Here is a 24,577-nt window from a genome sequence, read left to right on the forward strand (position 1 = left end):
GGATTTAAAGGGATGCAATCAGTGCAACTAGATGACAGCTGAGAGAGGGAAACGAGATGACAAAACGAAAGCAAAACAAAAGAACCTCAAGCATTCAGAACACCCCATCCTGCCACCACAAATACTGTGCCCAGTGTGCTCCTCAATACTATACAGCAGAAACAGTCCACCTGAAAAATCCCACCAATAGAGATAATTATCTGCCAGAGTAGATAGTGTTAACAGTGCCCCCAAAAGTAAAAATGTCCCAATTGTGCCCATACTAGTAATCATGTTCCCCATAGCCCCCTAGTAGTAATACTTCTCATAATGTGTGCCAGTACATAGAATGTGTCGGCAGATAAGAACCATTTGGCCCATCTAGTCTGCCCAGTACAAAAAAATACCCCCTTATAGTGTGCGCCAGTATGAAAAATACCCCCTTACATTTCAGATCAGACCCCCATATCAGACCTCAGATCAGACCCCCGTAACAGATCCTCAGATCAGACCCCCATCTTAGACCTCAGATTAGACCCCTATATCAAACCTCTGATGAGATCCCTTCATCTCATACCTCAGGTCAGACCCAATATCAGACCCCAGTTTCAGAACTCAGATCAGACCCCTGTTAGACCTCCATGTCAGAAACCCCCTGGATGGTCTTTAAGGCTCTCTTCTCAGGGCCCGCGCTGCACAGTCAACTGACTGTCTTAAGCGTCAGGTCACAGTGTGCTCGGTATGTCCGCCAAGGACACAGCAACGAGGGCCCTGAGAAGAGCAAGCAGGGAGGAGGGGTAAGTACAGCGCTCACAGCACTTCATCCCCCGCCTCCTGCATAATGGATAATGGAAGCGCTTACTAGTATTCCCTTTATAAGATGCATAATGGAAACACTCTAGAATTCCCTTTATAAGATGCACTGCATTTTATAAACTGAAAAATACAGCACCATTGGCAAGGGGGACCTGGTCGCATCTGCGACCGCTGTGACCCCTATAGTTAGTCAGCGGTCCTAGGTGTTTAGGGTGCTCCTAAATGTCCCAGTTTTAAACATTTTAAAATTAGAATTTTGCAATGTTGTTAAAGGGCTTGTCCAGGAAATACATGGCTGATTTCTTCCAAAAACAGCAGCACAGGAGCTTAAGTGTAGTACTGCAGCTCAGCCCTATTTACTTCAGTGGAGCTGAGCTGCAATACCAGATGCAACCCATGGACAGATGTGGTGCTGTTTTTAGAATAAAGCAACCATGTTTTTCTAATTCTGGAAAACCCATATAAAGGGGTTTTCAAGACTTAATTACTGATGACCTATCCTCAATCAGTATCTGATAGGTGGGCTTCCAACACCCGGGGTCCCCGACACTCAACTGTTTGAGAAGTAACCGTAGCGGAGATGTAGCAGTAATTTTTCTTAGGCCAATTCACATGGTCTAGGAGCAGCTCAGTCCCATAGAAGTGAATGGGGCTGAGCATGATACCAAGCACAGCCGCTATACAATGTAGGACACTGTGCTTGATGAGCAGGGAGAAGGTAGCAGTGCTCACAAGTCTTGATACCTTCTCAAACATATGATCAGCGGGGGTCCTGAGTGTCGGACCCCCACTGATCAGATTCTGATGTCCTGTCCAGGGGATGGTTCACAGTATTGAAATCTCAGAAAACTCTTAAGTATATGTTGTATATTGTATTTATTTTTTTATAACTTCTTTTTTTCACCTTCACAGATAACCAATGTCAATTGTAGACCAAGAGGCACAAGAGGATGAATTATTGGCTCTCACCAGTATTTACTCTGAAGATGAATTTAAGAGGACAGATGCTGCTCCAGGAGGAGAAATTCAATTGTGTCTGGAGTTAACTTTAGATTTTGTGATATCTATAAAATGTAAGACTCAGACAATAGTTAAATCAAAATACATGACTTTTAAAAATGGGGGAACACAGCTATTCTGGTATTCTGGTCATAAATCTGCACATTCAAATAGCTGGTGTCACAAAGTTTAGCACACTAAAATACGACCGGAAGGCACTAATTGGCAACTTATAGTGACTTCCAAAACCACTGTCACTATTGTAACCCTAAACAGTATAAAAGTATAACCACACAGATCACAGGATAACCCTGTCCAAACCCTTACCCTAAGAAAATAAAGTCCTACCAGGAGCATACACATATATCATAGGGCCCCATATAGCAAAACTTAGTATGGGCAGGGGGCCCCACCAAATTTCCCAGTACCCAGATTATGAGGTACTTAGATATGGGACCACCTAAAATGTTTGCCTGCACATGAGCCTCTGTTTGGCTTTCATATCCATACGTTAGATGTGGTAATTGACATTGTTTCTAAGTCAGAACCAATCAACCCAATGGTCGTGGCTGCTAGTTTTCAATTGTAACAAGGAATAGATTTAAAACTAGCGATCGTGTGCTCCTGGTGCTCGAGTCTAGGCATGATACTAGTGTGGGTCCCAACTCACAGACACCCACTGATGTCACTTCCTCAGCGGTCTAAACAGGGCCGGAGCATAACCCTGGGTTCACACCTGAGCGTTCGCGATGGAGCGCTCTGTATGCGCGATTGTACGGGCGTTTACAATCGCGCATACAGAGACAAGCGAACGCCCATTGTCGCGCGTTTCCGAAAGTCTATGTATGGGAACGCGCGACAAAACGCCCCAAAGAAGCTCAAGAACTTTTTTGAGCGTCGGGCGTTTTACAGCGCGATCGTACGCACTGTAAAACGCCCAGGTGAGAACCATTCCCATAGGGCTACGCTGGGTTCACACCTGAGTGTTCACGATGGAGCGCTCTGTATGCGCGATTGTACGGGCGTTTGCAATCGCGCATACAGAGACAAGTGAATGCCCATTGTCGCGCGTTCCCGGAAGTCTATGTACGGGAACGCGCGACATGACGCCCCAAAGAAGCTCATGTACTTCTTGGGGCGTCGGCGCTTTACAGCGCGATCGTACGCGCTGTAAAACGCCCAGGTGAGAACCATTCCCATAGGGAAGCATTGGTTTCTCCTTGTTGAGCATTTTACAGCGTGTAGGAACGCGCTGCAAAACCCTCAGGTGTGAACCCAGCCTTACCCTAAGTTCACACCTGAGCGTTTTACAGCGCGTAGGAACGCGCTGTAAAACGCTCAACAAGGAGAAACCAATGATTCGCTATGGGAATGGTTCTCACCTGGGCGTTTTACAGTGCGTACGATCGCGCTGTAAAACGCCCGACGCTCAAACAAGTTCTTGAGCTTTTTTTTGGGCGTTTGTCGCACGTTCCCGCACATAGATATTTGGGAATGCGCGACAATGTGTGCACGCCTGTCTCTGTATGCGCGATTGTAAACGCCCGTACAATCGCGCATACAGAGCGCTCGTTTCAGAACGCTCAGGTCTGAACCCCCTGTTAGTGTGAACACATGTTGTCAGTGAGTCTGCACTGTGAAGGGCTGGAGCAGAAGTGTGAACACAGGTTGTCAGTGAGCCTGCACTGTGAAGGGCTGGAGCAGAAGTGTGAACACAGGTTGTCAGTGAGTCTGCACTGTGAAGGGCTGGAGCAGAAGTGTGATCACAGATTGTCAGTGAGTCTGCACTGTGAAGGGCTGGAGCAGAAGTGTGAACACAGGTTGTCAGTGAGTCTGCACTATGAAGGGCTGGAGCAGAAGTGTGAACACAGATTGTCAGTGAGTCTGCACTGTAAAGGGCTGGAGCAGAAGTGTGAACACAGGTTGTCAGTGAGTCTGCACTGTGAAGGGCTGGAGCAGAAGTGTGAACACAGGTTGTCAGTGAGTCTGCACTGTGAAGGGCTGGAGCAGAAGTGTGATCATAGGTTGTCAGTGAGTCTACACTGTGAAGGGCTGGAGCAGAAGTGTGAACACAGATTGTCAGTGAGTCTGCACTGTAAAGGGCTGGAGCAGAAGTGTGAACACAGATTGTCAGTGAGTCTGCACTGTGAAGGGCTGGAGCAGAAGTGTGAACACAGGTTGTCAGTGAGTCTGCACTGTGAAGGGCTGGAGCAGAAGTGTGAACACAGATTGTCAGTGAGTCTGCACTGTGAAGGGCTGGAGCAGAAGTGTGAACACAGATTGTCAGACCTCAGCCGTGTTAGCCCCCCCATATCAAAATTTTTGAACAAAACATATGCAATTGGTTAGATCTTTGTTAGATCAGGTTAGATCAATTGTTGTTTGCGTTAGATCTCATACAGAAGAAGAGATATTAACAGTTATTTGCAGGGGGGCTAACCAGTCATCAGCCCCCCCAACCCCTTATCAAAAAATTGACCAAACAATTAGCTATTTTGGAAGATATTTGTTAGATCAGGTATGATCAACTAGTTGTTTTGTTAGATCTCACATAATTACAGACTTATTAAGTGATTGATGAGGGGGGGCTAGCCCCCCCACATGCAATTTTAAGGTAAAATTTGATGCAGACTAATAGGCCTTTGTTAGATCCGGTAAGATCAAGTGGTTTCAACGTTAGATCTCATATAATTACAGAGTTATTATGGATATTTGGAATTATGTCAGGGGGGGCTAGCCCCCCCACATGCAATTTTCTGGTAAAATTTTATGCAGACCAATAGGCCTTCGTTAGGTCCGGTAAGATCAAGTGGTTTCAACGTTAGATCTCATTTAATTACAGAGATAATTCACATAAAAACACAGATATTAGGTAGTATTAAATAGGGGGGCTAGCCCCCCCACATGCAATTTTCTGGTAAAATTTGATGCAGACTAATAGGCCTTCGTTAGATCCAGTAAGATCAAGTGGTTTCAACATTAGATCTCATATAATTACAGAGATATTATGGATATTTGGTATTACGTCGGGGGGGGGGGGGGGGTGTGTCACAACCAGACAGCTGAGAAGCTCTGACAGAAGCCTTTCAGAACCTCCTCCTTGAGTTTTCTTTGTTGTGCTGTTCTGTTCCTCATCTCGTTAGCCTCTCTCAGCTGTCATGTAGTTGGACTGATTGCTTCCCTTTAAATTCCTCCCCATAATGCATTACTGGGCGGCTTATACTTCTTCCTGGAGTGTGTGTGCATGCTGATCCTGTTTCCCAGTCTGCTACAAAGTTAAGTGCTGTACATTTATCTGTTATTTTCTGTTTGCTGGATCCCAGGTGACCCTGACTCCCTCCGTGTCTGATGTAGGGAGCCGGTGGTCGTGTTCCCTCACTATTGTAGGGTGTTCAGGGGTTATATAGTCGAGGTACGTGGATATGCAACCATCCACCTTTGGGATCTTTGCATAGGCTGAGCAGCCAGGGAAAGTCTCAGGGCTTGTGCAGGGGTCTCCCTTTTGGTTCCTTAGCTTTGGATCCAGTGAGTCATATATGCATGTTGCTTTGTCTTGTTTCCTGTACACCGTCCGTGACATTATAAGCCGCCAAAACCGTCTCAAGCATGGATCCGGTTTCACTTTTGGCTGAACGCTTCCAGGGTCTTTCATTGGAGGTAGCTGATCTCCGTAAGACTTTTTCTCAGCTTCAAGTGACCGGTTCAGGGTAAACAATCCGCAGAGATATACTGCTCAGAATTTCGGAGATGGGCAGCTGATACTGGTTAGAATGATGCTGCACTCCGAAGTCAATTTTGCCATGGTCTTTCAGAGGGATTGAAAGATGCATTTGCCTTTCATGAGAGGCCTATTTCTTTGGACTCTGCTATGTCTCAGGCCGTTCGTATTGACAGGCGTCTTAGAGAGAGAGGAGAGATGTCCCCTTCCTGTCATACTCAGTCCCAGGACAGCGCAGCGGTCTCATTCTGTGCGCAGGGGTCTCGGTCGCTGTCAGCCCCTTCTGAGCAGGAGCCCATGCAGCTGGGGTTGATTGCTTCTGACAATAGAAGATTCAACTCGCATGGGAGGGTTTGTTTTTGTTGTGGAGGTATAAATCATTTGGCAAATGTTTGTCCCTTTAGGAGATTCAGGCAGTTTTCTGGGAGTAATAAAGAAAAAAAGAGGAAAAAATCTTTTAAAAATGTTCCGTCTGTTACTATTGGCAGGGTTGAGGCGGAAATTGAAGGTTTTCCGTTTGCTTGTAGTTCCCGTTTTGTCCTGCCTGCTAGGGTGGCGCTAGAGAGCAAGAGCATTTTTTGTGAGATTTTTGTGGATAGTGGAGCAGGTGTCAATCTCATTAATAATCAATTTGCAATAACTCATGGTTTCCAGGTGCGCACTTTGGGAAAGGATATTCCTGTTTTTGCTATTGATTCCGCTCCACTTTCTCAGAAATCATTAAAGGGCATAGTTCACAATATCCGTTTAATTGTGAGTGATGCTCATGTTGAGGATGTGTCATGTTTCGTCTTTAGCGGTTTGCCTACTCCTCTAGTGTTGGGGCTACCCTGGCTCACTAAACCTAACCCCACCATTGATTGGCAAGCGAGGCAAATAAATGGTTGGAGTGACTTTTGCAGAGAGAATTGCCTCACGACATCTGTTTCTGAGGTTGCTACTAAGACTGTACCATCTTTTCTCTCTGAATTTTCGGATGTCTTCTCTGAGAGTGGAGTTCAGGATTTGCCCCCGCACAGGGAGTACGATTGCCCTATTAATCTCATCCCAGGCGCCAAACTGCCTAAATTTCGTTTATACAATCTTTCCCAACCTGAGAGGATTGCTATGCGTGCTTATATGTCTCAGAAAAGGACACATACGACCCTCGAAGTCACCTGTTGCCGCTGTTTTTTTCTTTGTTAAGAAAAAAGATGGTTCTTTAAGACCTTGTCTGGATTTCAGGGAGCTGAACAGTATCTCTATTCGTGACCCTTATCCGCTTCCTCTGATCCCGGACCTGTTTAACCAGGTTGTTGGGGCTAAAGTCTTTTCCAAATTAGATCTAAGAGGGGCATACAAACTGGTCAGGGTCAGAGAAGGAGACGAATGGAAGACGGCCTTCAATACCCCTGAGGGCCATTTTGAGAATTTGGTTTTGCCTTTTGGTTTGATGAATGCCCCAGCCGTTTTTCAGCATTTCGTGAACAGCATTTTTTATCATTTGATGGGAAAATTTGTATTAGTGTATTTGGATGACATTTTGATTTTTTTCTCCTGATTTCAAAACTCATAAGGAACATTTACGTCAGGTCTTGCTCATCCTGCGGGAGAATAAATTATATGCGAAACTGGAAAAATGTGTTTGCGGTTCCAGAAATTCAATTTCTGGGGTTTCTTCTCTCCGCTTCTGGTTTTCGCATGGACCCCGAGAAGGTCTGCGCTGTGCTTGAGTGGGAGCTTCCTGAGAATCAGAAGGCGCTGATGCGTTTTTTGGGCTTTGCCAATTATTACAGGAAGTTTATTTTGAATTATTCCTCTATTGTTAAACCACTCACTGATATGACCAGAAAGGGGGTAGATTTTTCTTCTTGGTCAGTAGAGGCGCGTAAGGCTTTTTCTAATATCAAGGAGAGTTTTGCTTCCGCTCCCATCTTGGTGCAACCTGATATTTCTTTACCCTTCATAGTTGAGGTTGATGCTTCTGAGGTGGGTGTGGGGGCGGTCTTGTCTCAGGGTTCCTCTCCTGTCAAATGGCGACCGTGTGCCTTTTTCTCGAAAAAACTCTTCTCCGCAGAGAGAAATTACGAAGTGGGAGATAGGGAATTGTTGGCCATCAAGTTGGCTTTTGAGGAATGGCGCCATTGGCTAGAGGGAGCCAGACACCCTATTACCGTATTTACTGACCATAAAAATCTGGCCTACTTGGAGTCAGCCAAGCGTCTGAACCCGAGACAGGCCAGATGGTCTTTGTTCTTTTCTAGGTTTAATTTTGTTGTCACGTTCCGCCCTGGAGTTAAGAATGTGAAGGCAGATGCCCTGTCACGTTGTTTTCCGGGAGGCGGGAATTTTGAAGACCCGGATCCCATTTTGGCTGAAGGTGTGGTGGTCTCTGCTCTTTTTTCTGAATTGGAGGCAGAGATGCAGGCAGCCCAGTCAGAGGCTCCTGATCTTTGTACTCCTGGGAGGTTGTTTGTGCCTCTCGCTTTAAGACACAAGATTTTTAAGGAACACCACGATACGGTCCTTGCTGGGCACCAGGGGGCAAGAGCAACACTGGATCTCATCGCTCGGAGATTCTGGTGGCCTGCGCTTCGTAAGTCGGTTGAGGGTTTTGTGGCAGCCTGCGAGACTTGCGCTCGTGCCAAAGTCCCTCATTCACAGCCATCAGGTCCTCTCCTTCCCTTACCCATCCCTTCCCGTCCTTGGACACATCTGTCCATGGACTTTATAACGGACCTGCCTCGTTCCTCAGGGAAGACTGTGATTCTGGTGGTGGTGGACCGTTTTAGCAAAATGGTGCATTTCATCCCTTTTCCTGGCCAGACAGAGCGCGTCAATCAGAATCTGGAGACATATCTGCGCTGTTTTGTGGCGGAGAATCAGGAGGATTGATGTTCTTTTTTGTCCCTTGCGGAGTTTGCTTTAAATAACCGTCGTCAGGAGTCCTCTGATAAGTCACCATTTTTTGGTGCATATTGGTTTCATCCGCAGTTTGGGACTTTCTCGGGAGAGGGGTCTTCTGGTTTACCTGATGAGGACAGATTCTCCTCGTCTTTGTCATCTATTTGGCAAAAGATTCAGGATCATCTAAAGAGCATGAGTGAGAGATATAAGCGTGTGGCAGAAAGAGACGTGTGCTTGGTCCGGACCTGAATGTTGGTGATCTGGTACAGTGTTCATTTTAGGACATGGTCAGATATCATAGTCAAGTATCAAAATAATGCCAATGTAACACCTGACTGACACTTGACCCTTGACACTTGACCCTTGACACTTGACCCTTGACACTTGACCCTGACACTTGACCCTGACACTTGACCCTTGACACCTGACTCTCATATCTGAGTTTGACTTATGCTCTTCATAGGTCAGGGTCAAAGTGAGAAGGAGTTATAGATAAACTATGTATTTGTCTGCTAAATCACACTGTCTATTGCTGAGCTTTTAACTCTGTGCCAGGCAAGCTGGTAGCTCAGTGGTAATCCTGCTGCCCCATGTCCAGGCTTTCTGAGTTTGAAGCCCCTTTCAGCCTTCAAAAATTGTTTACATTTTATTATGCGCTAGATAAGAGGCAAATTTAAATGATGTGTGACGCTGATGTCTGACGTCCTTCAGTTGTCAGTATCACAAAACATTTTAGCTTTACTGTGGTTTTGTATTCTACATCACATAGATGAACGAAAATCACAAGCTACACAAGGCAAGCTGGTAGCTCAGTGGTAATGTTGCTGCCCCATGTCCAGGTTTTCTGAGTTCAAAGCCCCTCTCAGCCTCCCAAAAATGTTTACATTTTATTATGCGCTAGATAAGAGTCAAATTTAAATGATGTGTGACGCTGATATCTGACGTCCTTCAGTTGTCAGTATCACAAAACATTTTAGCTTTACTGTTGTTTTGTATTCTACATCACATAGATGAACAAAAATCACAAGCTCATACGAGGCAAGCTGGTAGCTCAGTGGTAATGCTGCTGAGGCTTTCTGAGTTCAAAGCCCCTTTCAGCCTTACATTTTATTATGCCCTAGATAAGAGGCAAATTTAAATCATGTGTGACGCTGATTTGTGACGCTGATGTCTCACTTCCTTCAGTCATCAGTATCACAAAACATTTTAGGTTTACTGTGGTTTTTGCTATACTACATCTCATAGATCAAAAAAATCCCTATCTTTGCTGTCTAGAGCTATAGCTCAGTGGTAAGACAGTTCCTTTGCATGTTGTGTTCATGGGTTCAAAACCTGTTTCAGGCTTTTAATAAAATTAATATTTTATATTTTATTGAGCTCTAGATCAGAGACAAATTCCAGTGCTGTGTGATGTAAGTAGTCCTTTTTTATTTTATTAAGAGTACATGGGCAGCACTATAGTAAAGGGTGCCCTGTATACAGGGCTGTATCCTGGATTATACATATCTACTGTATATATGTGTATTATACACACAGTGTGCTATACCTTCACCACACTGAGATTTTCTCAGAAAGCTGATCTACATGTCACTGCTTTATCCACGGACACAATATATGGTCATACAGATGGCAGTACTATGTGATAGCTTCTTAGTATAGAGAACCATGTGGTAATGTCATAGCTTGGAGGTTACATTAATGGCTTTGCTTGTTGAAGTCCCCAGAAAGACATATGTATTTTTTCTTTAATAGCATATACTATAATAAATAATATGTCATTAACCCATAGGATACCAGTGCTGTACATGTATGTCGCTGGAAACACGGTCACAAATCCCAGCACCATACAGGTACAGCGCTCTGATCGGGCGGCACAGGAGCTACTCCCTCCCGATCAGCTGCAGGGGTCCGGCAGGCACTAATAGTTGGACCCCTGCTGTATGCACCGGCATCGGTGAAAACCCTGATGCCGGCTCATTAACCCTTGCACTGCCGCGGTCAGCACTGACGGCTGCATGTGCGGTATCCCCGTGGTGCTGTGATGTCAGCCTGCTGTCTAGCTCTGTCAGTCAATGGGGGAGGGGTGTGTGTGCAGAGCACAGGGTGTTATAGATAGAGCATTGCTCAGAATATTAAGCCCCGCCTCTGAGGGCTCAAATTGTTTATTTGCATATGAATAAAAACACAGATATCTCTGCAGCTATTTATCATACATAATCAGCATAATGAGCCCTACCAGGCAGTACGTATGGTCTAATAGGGTTGATTCTGGCGACAGAGCCTCTTTAGCCTCTTATGGACACAGGGCGTACCTGTGTATTTCCGATCACCGCTGTGCGGCGGGCAGTGTTACAAACGGTGTGCCTGCTGAAATCATTCAGAAGGCACCCTGTGACAATGCCGAGGGGGGGTCCTGTGACCATCCTCCCCTGAATCGGCGATCGCTGCTAACCGCAGGTCAATTCAGACCTGCGGTTTGCATCATTTCCAGGTTATTCAGGTCTCCGGTGACCCGAAATAGGAGGGTGATCAGTGGTGTAATATACACCACCAATCACCCTCCGTAGATCCTGTGAGGTGGCGGTGCCGGAGGATGAGGGTGAGGATCACCTGTGATTGGTTGGAGGGATTGACCTGGAGATAACATCCTGGAGCTACGCTGTCCCCGCCCACAGACTTCTGTGTGAGTAAGGACAGAGGAGCCCTGTGTCGGTCCATCTGCATCCCACGCGATCCTCCGCCATCCGTGGCCCCTGAGACCACATAAAGTGCCATCTGGCATATAAACATTTAGGGAGAGTTTTTGGTTAGGTAGGGGTAGTGGAAAAAAAAAAAGTTAATTTTTGTGTGCAGCACCCAGATCTGAGGGTGTCTGGGGTCCACAGCAACTTGTGCGACCCCCGTCCCCCCAGGGGTGCTGCAGCTTTCCTCCCACCCACATATTTTGGGGCAAAATTCCTTTTTTCTTCTTTTTGTAGGTGCGCTGACTGTGGCCGGCACTCTTAGCTGTAAAAGAGCGCCTGGCCATTGTCAGCGCATCGCCCACCCCACCGCTGATCAGTGAGTTTTTGGGCTGTGAGCAATTTTTCGGGGATTCTGTTAGGTTAGGGTGGGTTAGGGTAGGGTATACATAAAAACACCCCCCCCCCCCACACACACACACACTAAATAAAGTTTTACACACACACACTCCCCTTTAGCATTCTAAGATGGCCCGCCGGATGTTCTCGGCCGAGGAGGCGTACGCCCAGCTGCTCTCCGACTCCGAGAGCCCCAGTGAGGACGAGGATGACCCCACTTTCCTGTTGTCATCCTCTTTCTCATCATCTAGTGATGATGATGAGCCCCAAGGCGGCGGAGCCAGGAACCCCCCGTGCCAGGAACCCTGTGGCCCACACTAGTATGAGCAGCCCTGGGGCTCGTACTAGTTTTCCGGCCCACCAGGAAAGTTCACCTGAGCCCTCTACCGGTGAACTTGGCTGGAGTACCCCAGAGGATTTTGAGCCCTTGGTTCCTGACTTTGTTGGCCAACCAGGAATCCAGATTCGCACAGTGGGCTTCACTAAATATGACATTTTTAGTTTTTTTCAGTGAACAATTTGTGAATCTGATGGTGGAGCAAACAAACTTGTTCGCCCAACAGTTTATAGCCCAATTTCTCCCGAGTCAGAAAATACCTCATATGTGGACGTAATATGATCTGCGGGTGACTACACGGCTCAGAAGAGAAAGAGCGATATTGGGATTTTGGACAACCAAAATCCCAATGGCGCTCCTTCTCTTCTGAGCCATGTAGTTTGCCCGCAGAGCACTTTACGTCCACATATGGGGTATGTCCTTACTCCGGAGAAATTGGGCTACAAATTTTGGGGCACTTTTTCTCCTATTACCCCTTGTAAAAATGAAATAAAAGGGGCTACATGTTAGTGTAAAAAAAGGAGATTTAGAATTTTCTCCTCCACTTTGCAGCTATTCCTGTGAAGACTGTGGAGAAATAAATTAAAATGGGGGAAGGGAATTATAAATTTAGTACTCCATGTAAGTGTGGTACTCCCTGAAGCAACCGTCAATACAGAGGCCTGGATGATCGGGACACGTTTCACACTGAGTGGTGGTGTCCTTTAGTTACCCCCTCCTGTTACACATGCTGCACTTTTTTTTTGGGACCAACCCTTCTTTCCAGTATAGGGGAACCACACCTGGAAAGTGTTGGCCGGGACGATCCGGGCGCCTCCAGTTCCTGAGGTACTCCGGCCTGCTCTTTCCTGGTCAGAAAAGATTATGGCCTTAAGGACTGCCCTTATAGAACTGGAGGAATGTCCCTGTAATGCCAGCGCTCCGGGACAGCACAAAAGAGTTGTACATGGCAACCTGCACCAAGTAGACCGCAACTTCTTTGTACCATGCTAGGGGTTTTGCGCATGGCGTTTAGGGTTTCCATCTTTTCTCTAAGCCAAACCCGAACAGAAGGGAGGGAGGGCCCCTTTCAGGCCCCACCCATGTCCCACCTCCAGCCACGCCCATGTCCCGCCTCCACCCCTGGTTGCTGTCGCACCACGATCATTACGCCCCTGATCCCGTCACTAGAGAAATACAGCACCCCATACCTCTTACATCCAGTGACGTCTCCTTTGATGTAGATGTTCTTTCCTCATCTTCTCCTTTCAGATCTTCAGACCAGACTACCCTTTTTTCGCCATTTTTCGTCTCTGCAGTTTGAAAACAACAAAAAAAAGATCTCAGTTTACTACTTTTCCATCATCCTCCCATCTTCTGGACAAATCATCCTACTACCCCAATACTGTGCCGCTGTGCTCCCCAATACTATACTGCATAAACAGATTAACCCCCTGATAATACTAGTAACACACATAGCCCCCCATATAAAATACTCCTTCTTTGTGGCCTCAGTAGAAGCCCCCAAATAATGTGCCAGTAAGAAGTGCCCCCCATAGATGCCCCTATGTGTCAGTAAGAAGTGCATCTTTTCTCCCCCAATATGTGCCTCTTCCCCCCTTCCCTTATATGTGCCAGTATCAAGTGCCTCATTTCTCCCCACCAATATGTGCCAGTATAAGGTGCCTCTTTCCCCCCCTTCCCCCCATATATTGCAGTTTCAAGTGCCTCATTCCCCCCTCAATATGTGCCAGTATAAGGTGCCTCTTTCCACCCCTTCCCCTATATGTGCCAATTTCAAGTGCCTCTTCTCCCCCACCCAAATATGTGGCAGTATAAGGTGTCTCTCCCCCCCTTCCCCCATATGTGCCAGTTTCAAGTGCCTCATTTCTCCTCCTCCCCAATATGTGCCAGTATAAGGTGTCTCTCCCCCCCTTCCCCCATATGTGCCAGATTCAAGTGCCTAATTTCTCCTCCTCCCTAATATGTGCCAGTATAAGGTGCCTCTTTCCACCCCTTCCCCCATATGTGCCAATTTCAGGTGCCTCTCTTCTCTAAAAAAAAATAACAAAAAACCTTTTACTTACCTCCAACGATGCGATGCAGGCCTCTTCCCGGCCTGTGTCCCGCGCTGTACGGCTCAGGCGGCGTGATGACGTCATCGTGCCGCCTGCACCGGCCTCTGATAGGCTGCAGGCACAAGGCCCGCAGCCTATTAGAGGAACAGGAGAGAGAGACGCCTCTCCCTCCCCTGCCGCAGCACAGCCGTCTGTATCGTTGTCCTGCGGACGGCGATACAGATGACTATGGCGATGAGCGCTTCCACAATGGAAGTGCTCATCTCCCTATGCCCAGCCGCCGCCGCCATCATTCATAGCTGATTCTGTGCCTGGGTCTGAGAAAGGCTTGTACCCGGGCACAGGATTGCAAACCCGGACTGTCCGGGTCATTCCCGTACGGGTGGCAACTCTATTCTCTAATGCTCTCTAACACCCTGTGCTCTGCACACACACCCCTCCCCCATTGACTGACAGAGCTAGACAGCAGGCTGACATCACAGCACCATGGGGATACCGCACATGCAGCCGTCAGTGCTGACCGCGGCAGTGCAAGGGTTAATGAGCCGGCATCAGGGTTTTCACCGATGCCGGTGCATACAGCAGGGGTCCAACTATTAGTGCCTGCCGGAACCCTGCAGCTGATCGGGAGGGAGTAGCTCCTGTGGCCGCCCGATCAGAGCGCTGTACCTGTATGGCGCTGGGATTTGTGACCGTGTTTCCAGCGACATACATGTACAGCGCTGGTATCCTATGGGTTAATGACATATTATTTATTATAGTATATGCTATTAAAGAAAAAATACATATGTCTTTCTGGGGACTTCAACAAGCAAAGCCATTAATGTAACCTCCAAGCTATGACATTACCACATGGTTTTTCTATACTTAGAAGCTATCACATAGTACTGCCATCTGTCTGATCATATATTGTGTCTGTGGATAAAGCAGTGACATGTATATCAGCTTTTTTAGCAAATCTCAGTGTGGTGAAGCTGTAGCACACTGTGTGTATAATACACATATATACAGTAGATATGTATAATCCAGGATACAGCTCTGTATACAGGGGACCCTTTACTATAGTGCTGCCCATGTACTCTTAATAAAATAAAAAAGGACTACTTACATCACACAGCACTGGAATTTGTCTCTGATCTAGAGCTCAATAAAATATAAAATATAAATTTTATTAAAAGCCTGAAACAGGTTTTGAACCCATGAACACTACATGCAAAGCAAGTGTCTTACCACTGAGCTATAGCTCTAGACAGCTAAAACAGGGATTTTTTGGATCTATGAGATGTAGTATAGCAAAAACCACAGTAAACCTAAAATGTTTTGTGATACTGACGACTGAAGGAAGTGAGACATCAGCGTCACACATGATTTAAATTTGCCTCTTATCTAGGGCATAATAAAATGTAAGGCTGAAAGGGGCTTTGAACTCAGAAAGCCTGGACATGAGGCAGCAGCATTACCACTGAGCTACCAGCTTGCCTTGTATGAGCTTGTGATTTTTGTTCATCTATGTGATGTAGAATACAAAACCACAGTAAAGCTAAAATGTTTTGTGATACTGACAACTGAAGGACGTCAGATATCAGCGTCACACATCAGCCTCACACATCATTTAAATTTGCCTCTTATCTAGCGCATAATAAAATGTAAACATTTTTTGAAGGCTGAGAGGGGCTTTGAACTCAGAAAGCCTGGACATGGGGCAGCAGGATTACCACTGAGCTACCAGCTTGCCTGGCACAGAGTTATAAGCTCAGCAATAGACAGTGTGATTTAGCAGACAAATACATAGTTTATCTATAACTCCTTCTCACTTTGACCCTGACCTATGAAGAGCATAAGTCAAACTCACATATGAGGGTCAGGTGTCAGAGTCAGGTGTCAGGTGTCAGGGTCAGGTGTTACATTGGCATTATTTTGATACTTGACTATGATATCTGACCATGTCCTAAAATGAACACTGTAATCTGGTGTGGTTGTCTACAAAGAATATCAAATAGAAGGTTCCCTCCTGGAAGTTGGGTCCTAGGTTTATTGGGCCTTACAAAATCCTGTCTGTCATCAATCCTGTTGCCTACCGTCTTGATCTTCCTCAGACTTGGAAGATCCATAATGTTTTTCATAAGTCCTTATTGAAACCTTATGTTCAACCCATTGTACCCTTGCCTTTGCCTCCTCCTCCGATTATGGTTGATGGGAATCTTGAATTTCAGGTCTCTAGGATTGTGGATTCTCGTCTTGTCAGCGGTTCTCTTCAGTACCTTGTTCATTGGGAGGGTTATGGTCCTGAGGAGAGGATGTGGGTCCCAGTGACGGACATTAAGGCCTCTCGTCTCATCAGGGCTTTCCATAGGTCCCATCCTGAGAAGGTGGGCTCTGAGTGTCCGGAGTCCACTCGTAGAGGGAGGGGTACTGTCACAACCAGACAGCTGAGAAGCTCTGACAGAAGCCTTTCAGAACCTCCTCCTTGAGTTTTCTTTGTTGTGCCGTTCAGTTCCTCATCTCGTTAGCCTCTCTCAGCTGTCATGTAGTTGGACTGATTGCTTACCTTTAAATTCCTCCCCATAATGCATTACTGGGCGGCTTATACTTCCTCCTGGAGTGTGTGTGTATGCTGATCCTGTTTCCCAGTCTGCTACAAAGTTAAGTGCTGTACATTTATCTGTTATTTTCTGTTTGCTGGATCCCAGGTGACCCTGACTCCCTCCATGTCTGGTGTAGGGAGCCGGTGGTCGTGTCTCCTCACTATTGTAGGGTGTTCAGGGGTTATATAGTCGAGGTACGTGGATATGCAACCATCCACCTTTGGGATCTTTGCATAGACTGAGCAGCCAGGGAAAGTCTCAGGTCTTGTGCAGGGGTCTCCCTTTTGGTTCCTTAGCTTTGGATCCAGTGAGTCATATATGCATGTTGCTTTGTCTTGTTTCCTGTACACCGTCCGTGACAGGGGGCTAGCCCCCCACATGCAATTTTCTGGTAAAATTTGATGCAGACTAATAGGCCTTCTTTAGATCCGGTAAGATCAAGTAGTTTCAACGTTAGATCTCATTTAATTACAGAGATATTTCACATAAAAATACAGATATTAGGTAGTATTAAATAGGGGGGCTAGCCCCCCCCACATGCAATTTTCTTGTAAAATTTGATGCAGACTAATAGGCCTTCATTAGATCCGGTAAGATCAAGTGGTTTCAACGTTAGATCTCATATAATTGCAGAGATATTATGGATATTTGGTATTACGTCAGGGGGGGCTAGCCCCCCACATGCAATTTTCGGGTAAAATTTGATGCAGATTAATAGGCCTTCGTTAGATCCGGTAAGATAAAGTGATTTCAACATTAGATCTAATTTAATTACAGAGATATTTCACATAAAAACACAGATATTAGGTAGTATTAAATAGGGGGGCTAGCCCCTCCCACATGCAATTTTCTGGTAAAATTTAATTCAGGCTAATAGGCCTTCGTTAGATACGGTAAGATCAAGTGGTTTCAACGATAGATCTCATATAATTACAGGGATATTATGGATATTTGGTATTACGTCAGGGGGGGCTAGCCCCCCATAATGCAATTTTCAGGTAAAATTTGATGCAGACTAATAGGCCTTCATTAGATTCGGTAAGATCAAGTGGTTTCAACGTTAGATCTCATATAATTGCAGAGATATTATGGATATTTGGTATTACGTCAGGGGGGGCTAGCCCCCCACATGCAATTTTGTGGTAAAATTAGATTCAGACTAATAGATCTGCATTAGATCCGGTAAGATGAAGTGGTTTCAACATTAGATCTCATATAATTACAGAGATATTTCACATAACAACACAGATATTAGGTAGTATTAAATAGGGGGGCTAGCCCCCCCCCCCCACATGCAATTTACTGGTAAAATTTGATTCAGGCTAATAGGCCTTCGTTAGATCCGGTAAGATCAAGTGGTTTTAATGTTAGATCTCATATAATTACAGAGATATTATGGATATTAGGAATTACATAAGGGGGAGCTAGCCCCCTATTTAATACTTCCTAATATCTGTGTTTTCATTTGAAAAATCTCTGTAATTATATGAGATCTAACGTTGAAACCACTTTATCTTACCGGATCTAACGAAGGCCTATTAGCCTGAATGAAATTTTACCAGAAAATTGTATGTGGGGGGCCAGCCCCCCCTTATGTAATACCAAATATTTATAATATCTCTGTAATTATATGAGTTCTAACGTTGAAACCACTTGATCTTACCGGATCTAACGAAGGCCTATTAGCCTGCATCAAATTTTACCTGAAAATTACATTATGGGGGGCTAGCCCCCCTAACGTAATACCAAATATCCATTATATCTCTGTAATTATATGAGATCTAACATTGAAACCAGAGGTAAAGATAGTAGGGCACACCACCACTTGATGTCACACGGATATTTATTATAACTTATACTGTCTAGAACATATAAAATACAATCAAATACGGTAAAATTGTTAAAATATAAATACTAAAATATAGTCATCAATACAAATTAAATGTAAGTAAATGGATTCGGCTACGGCCGCAAATTTCCTTATATGATGGTAGCTTCAATACATGTCTTTGAAGATTACAATTCAATCCTATGATTAATTCCGATGCTGTTTAAAAAGTCACTTATATCTGTGTGTTTTAGCACTGAGTTGTGGCAATGCCGCAGAAAAAACGCTGCCCAGAAACAAGACTTCTACCGGAGTGGTTTTACTCACTATTTTAGATGATGCCGGTTTCCTTATCACTCGTGGCGTCCCACGTACAGTGAGAGTCTCTTATAGGCTGCGGCAGAAAAAGATGAAGTGTAGACTTGCGGGATCCTCGGTGATTGTAAATTGGCTGTATCGTCTCACAGGTCGCCTGGAAGTATATGCCCTCTGCGTTGTTTGTTCACAGTGTGCAGGGTTAACTTTCACCAGGAAATAAAGGACTCAGCATAAAGACGGATGTTCATTTTTTCTTTTCCATAAAGAACAACTTCACCGATCCCTTCTTTAAAGCGCTTGTTAGTCTTCAAATCTGTATATCATGGGATTCATGATATACAGCCTATAAGAGACTCTCACTGTACGTGGGACGCCACGAGTGATAAGGAAACCGGCATCATCTAAAATAGTGAGTAAAACCACTCCGGTAGAAGTCTTGTTTCTGGGCAGCGTTTTTTCTGCGGCATTGCCACAACTCAGTGCTAAAACACACAGATATAAGTGACTTTTTAAACAGCATCGGAATTAATCATAGGATTGAATTGTAATCTTCAAAGACATGTATTGAAGCTACCATCATATAAGGAAATTTGCGGCCGTAGCCGAATCCATTTACTTACATTTAATTTGTATTGATGACTATATTTTAGTATTTATATTTTAACAATTTTACCGTATTTGATTGTATTTTATATGTTCTAGACAGTATAAGTTATAATAAATATCCGTGTGACATCAAGTGGTGGTGTGCCCTACTATCTTTACCTCTTTTTGAAATTTTTCTAAAGGATTGGGTGAATCCTTTTTGTAGGTGCACCCTTTCATTGCCTGAGCAGTAGGTGAGCCCTCTCTAAGTACTTGAATTAACTCTAACATTGAAACCACTTGATCTTACCGGATCTAACGAAGGCCTATTAGTCTGAATCAAATTTTACCAGAAAATTGCATGTGGGGGGGCTAGCCCCCCTATTTAATACTACCTAATACCTGTGTTTTTATGTGAAATATCTCTGTAATTAAATGAGATCTAACGTTGAAACCACTTGATCTTACCGGATCTAACAAAGGCCTATTAGTCTGCATCAAATTTTACCAGAAAATTGCATGTGGGGGGGGGGGGTTGGGGGTCGGTTAGCCCCCCTATTTAATACTGCCTAATATCTGTGTTTTCATGTAAAATATCTCTGTAATTATATGAGATCTAACGTTGAAACTACTTGATCTTACCGGATCTAACGAAGGCCTATTAGCCTGAATGAAATCTTACCAGAAAATTGCATGTGGGGGGGCTAGCCCCCCCCCTTAGGTAATACCAAATATTTATAGCTCTATAATTATATGAGATCTAACATTGGAACCACTTGATCTTACCGGATCTAACGAAGGCCTATTAGTCTGCATCAAATTTTACCAGAAAATTGCATGTGGGGGGTAGCCCCCCCTGACATAATTCCAAATATCCATAATATCTCTATAATTATATGAGACCTAACATTGAAACCATTTGATCTTACCGGATCTAATGAAGGCCTATTAGTCTGCATCAAATTTTACCAGAAAATTGCATGTGGGGGGCTAGCCCCCTATTTAATACTACCTAATATCTGTGTTTTTATGTGAAATATCTCTGTAATTAAATGAGATCTAACGTTGAAACCATTTGATCTTACCGGATCTAACGAAGGCCTATTACTCTGCATCAAATTTTACCAGAAAATTGCATGTGGGGGGGCTAGCCCCCCCTCATTAATCACTTAATAAGTCTGTAATTATGTGAGATCTAGCAAAACAACTAGTTGATCATACCTGATCTAACAAATATCTTCCAAAATAGCTAATTGTTTGGTCAATTTTTTGATAAGGGGGGGCAGATGATGGGTTAGCCCCCCCTGCAAATAACTGTTAATATTTCTACTTCTGTATGAGATCTAACGCAAACAACAATTGATCTAACCTGATCTAACAAAGATCTAACCAATTGCATATGTTTTGTTCAAAAATTTTGATATGGGGGGGCTAACACGGCTGAGGTGATTGTCAGTGAGTCTGCACTGTGAAGGGCTGGAGCAGAAGTGTGAACACAGGTTGTCAGTGAGTCTGCACTGTGAAGGGCTGCAGCAGACGTGTGAACACAGGTTGTCAGTGAGTCTGCACTGTAAAGGGCTGGAGCAGAAGTGTGAACACAGGTTGTCAGTGAGTCTGCACTGTGAAGGGCTGGAGCAGAAGTGTGATCACAGATTGTCAGTGAGTCTGCACTGTGAAGGGCTGGAGCAGAAGTGTGAACACAGGTTGTCAGTGAGTCTGCACTATGAAGGGCTGCAGCAGACGTGTGAACACAGGTTGTCAGTGAGTCTGCACTGTGAAGGGCTGGAGCAGAAGTGTGAACACAGGTTGTCAGTGAGTCTGCACTGTGAAGGGCTGGAGCAGAAGTGTGAACACAGGTTGTCAGTGAGTCTGCACTGTGAAGGGCTGGAGCAGAATTGTGAACACAGATTGTCAGTGAGTCTGCACTGTAAAGGGCTGGAGCAGAAGTGTGAACACAGGTTGTCAGTGAGTCTGCACTGTGAAGGGCTGGAGCAGAAGTGTGATCAAAGGTTGTCAGTGAGTCTACACTATGAAGGGCTGGAGCAGAAGTGTGAACACAGATTATCAGTGAGTCTGCACTGTGAAGGGCTGGGGCAGAAGTGTGAACACAGGTTGTCAGTGAGTCTGCACTGTGAAGGGCTGGAGCAGAAGTGTGATCAAAGGTTGTCAGTGAGTCTACACTATGAAGGGCTGGAGCAGAAGTGTGAACACAGATTGTCAGTGAGTCTGCACTGTGAAGGGCTGGGGCAGAAGTGTGAACACAGGTTGTCAGTGAGTCTGCACTGTGAAGGGCTGGAGCAGAAGTGTGAACACAGATTGTTAGTGAGTCTGCACTGTGAAGGGATGGAGCAGAAGTGTGAACACAGGTTGTCAGTGAGTCTGCACTGTGACCGTCTCTTCTCTGTGGGACAGGAGGGGGGGGGGGGGACTCTTCGATCTGCTGCTGGATGCTGCTTCATTTTATTTAGTTGTTTTACTGTTTCATTAAAGAGGACCTTTCACCGATTATGACACTGTGAACTAAGTATACAGACATGAAGAGCGGTGTTCTCCGTTCTCCTGCTATGCCCTCCGATATCTCCGGTCACAAAGTTATGGTAGGCGGAGTCTGCCCTTGTTCTTCTGTAGCGCTGGCCAATCGCATTGCAGAGCTCACAGCCTGGGAGAAAATAACCTCCCAGGCTGTGAGCTCTGCGCTGCGATTGGCCAGCGCTACAGCAGAACAAGGGCAGACTCCGCCTACCATAACTTAGTGACTGAAATCTCCGCCTACTATAACTTAGTGGCCGGAGATACCGGAGGGCATAGCAGGAGAACGGAGCGTTGCCCAAGGATAATAGTAAGTGCAGTGAGATCCCCGGGCGCTGCTCTCCATGTCTGTATACTTAGTTCACAGTGTCAGGATCGGTGAAAGGTCCTGTGGTGACGTATGCGGACATGCGCATCACTGAGCGCTAGACGCTGGATCTATTATAGGTGTCTGTGCACTGTAGCCCCACACAGGTAGGATTGTTGTAATCTGCAACAGCTGGTTAACATGCCTCAATATATTGGTGTTTTCATGTCGATTGTGCAGGTGTGACACATACACACTAATTTCTATTGGTTGTTCAGTGGTGGGTGGTCCTATCATTTGTGATTTATAGGCTGTGATTTTAATTGTTAAAAATGCTTGACAAAGGCTACTCCTAGCCGAAACGTTGCTGCAAAATATTTTTTATGCCTTGCTGTGAGGTGCTTTTCTAAATAAAGGAGAATTTCGGTGATATGCTGCTGTGGCCCTCCATCTTTTTACAGGATCGGTGAAAGGTCCTCTTTAAGCAGCTTGCCTCCATGACACCTGCCGCCCCCCCATATCCTGTCCTATCTCATCCTCATGGAGCCCCTGCTGTCTCCTTTCCTCCCTCATGTATCCAGAGCTCCTGTTTAACCCTCCTATCTCCTATTGCTGCCCTGCACAGACCTCCTGCCCCTACCTGTTGTATGAAGCCCCCTCGGAGCCCTTTCCACCTACTTGCTGTGTCCACCCCTCCTTTCCATCCAGGGATCACTCCTCTACCTCTGATTATGGTGGCATCTGAACCGCATTCACCATAAGGGGACCTTTTAACGTCAAAGGGTCATGTGACTGTGCCACCCACTTAGTACTGTGCCCCTCATGGTGCCTCACCCCATACTGTGCCCATTTATACTCTGCATTGTGCCCTCTTACCACATCCTTTAGAGTGCCCCTAGTCATTCCCTGTATTGTGCCATCTTATACCCTTTTATTTGGTCACTGTATGGTGGTTTTATCATTGTATGGCGGTGTTATCACTGTATGGCGTTGGTATCCAATAACTGTATCCCCTTCCCCTTCCATGCCCCTTTTTTTAGACCTGGCATGAGCGGGAAAAGATACAGATTGCGGTGCTAAGGACCTTTGCGCCACAATCTGTGTCAGAAATACGCCTAACAGACGTATTTCTATATAATTAATGACCCCCTAATTGTATTATTATTCAGCGGTAGGGCTAAAATCTTTATATTATATAGATTCTAGTGTATTATACTGTGCCCTGTATTTCCCAATAGATAAATGATCCTTGGGAAACACAGTCCTCATCCCTGACCACCAGCACCATGTAGCGCTCTGTCAGTACATGGCGGCCTCCCCTCTCCGCCCCGCTGCCCCGCTGTGTACTGGTGCTTATTCTGACACTAGGGCTGGGTTCACATCCCATTTTTGCCATCCATTTCATGTATGCCAAAAATGTATGCATTGACAAATGCCTCAAACTGATGCCGTACAGTGGTGTCCGTTCACCATACAGTTCCATTGCTAAAAAACATACGTTAACATATGCATTTTTTACTGGACTCTGTAGGAACCGATAGGAAAAAACGTGATGTGAACTGACTGGGGGCGTACTAAAATTTGCTGTGGGGCCCAGTCGGTTCTAGCTACATTACTGCACATCTCCTTCTCTCCTCCAGGCCCGGCCCAGGGGTGACGTCATGACGTGTGTCTCACTGCTGCAGCGGACCTGAAGAGAGAAGGAGCGCAGGGAGCTGCGGTTAGTGAATGACAGGACCGACGGTTTCCCTGCGCTCCAGCAATAATAGGTATGTGAGGAAGCCACTGGGGGGTCTTTACACTGTGAGGGCCCCTTACACAATATAATGACCCTCAGTGCCCCCCATTTAGTATAATGATCCCCTTTGACCCTCCATTTAGTATAATGACCACCAGAGCCCCCATTCAATACAATGACCCCCAGTGCCCCCTCTATGCAGTATAACCCCCAGTGTGGGGGTGACTGGGGGGTCATTATTCTGAATGGAGGGCCACTATAGGGTTATTAAAATGTGATGGCCCTTTACATAGTATAATGACCACCAGTGTCCCCCATTTAGTATAATGATCCCCAATGACCCTCCATTCAGTATAACGACCCCCAGAGCCCCCATTCAATATAATGAGCCCCAGTGACCACCATACAGTATAATGACCCCCCAGTGCCCCCTCCATACAGTATTCCCCCAGTGTGGGGGCAACTGGGGGTCATTATTTTGAATGGAGGGCCACTGTGGGGTCATTAAAATGTGAGGGCCCTTTACATAGTATAATGACCCCCAGTGCCCCCTCCATACAGTATTCCCCCAGTGTCGCGGCTACTGGGGGGTCATTATTCTGAATGGAGGGCGAATGGGGGTTATTATTCTGAATGGAGGGCCGCTGTGGGGTCATTATACTTTGTGTGGGGCCACTGGGGGGCATTATACAGTGTGTGGGGGGCATTGGCGCGTCATTATACAGTGTGAGGGGCCACTAAGGGTCATTATACCGTGTGGGAGCCACAGGGGGACATGGAAATGTAAACAAATACCTCAAGGGGCCCACCGGGAT

At 45.6% G+C, this 24,577-nt stretch overlaps 1 protein-coding gene across 1 annotated transcript in view; it reads left to right on the plus strand.

Moving 5' to 3' along the window:
• Positions 1 to 24,577, plus strand: part of LOC122928227 (E3 ubiquitin-protein ligase RNF14-like) — a 165,497-nt gene that overhangs the window by 10,317 nt on the left and 130,603 nt on the right. The window contains exon 2 of the mRNA XM_044280847.1: positions 1,708 to 1,868. Within this exon, the coding sequence (XP_044136782.1) occupies positions 1,715 to 1,868 (154 nt within the window). The 5' untranslated portion in view covers positions 1,708 to 1,714. The remainder of the gene's footprint in view (positions 1 to 1,707; positions 1,869 to 24,577) is intronic.

Source organism: Bufo gargarizans, chromosome 2 (assembly GCF_014858855.1).
Source record: "Bufo gargarizans isolate SCDJY-AF-19 chromosome 2, ASM1485885v1, whole genome shotgun sequence".
Classification (NCBI taxonomy): domain Eukaryota; kingdom Metazoa; phylum Chordata; class Amphibia; order Anura; family Bufonidae; genus Bufo; species Bufo gargarizans.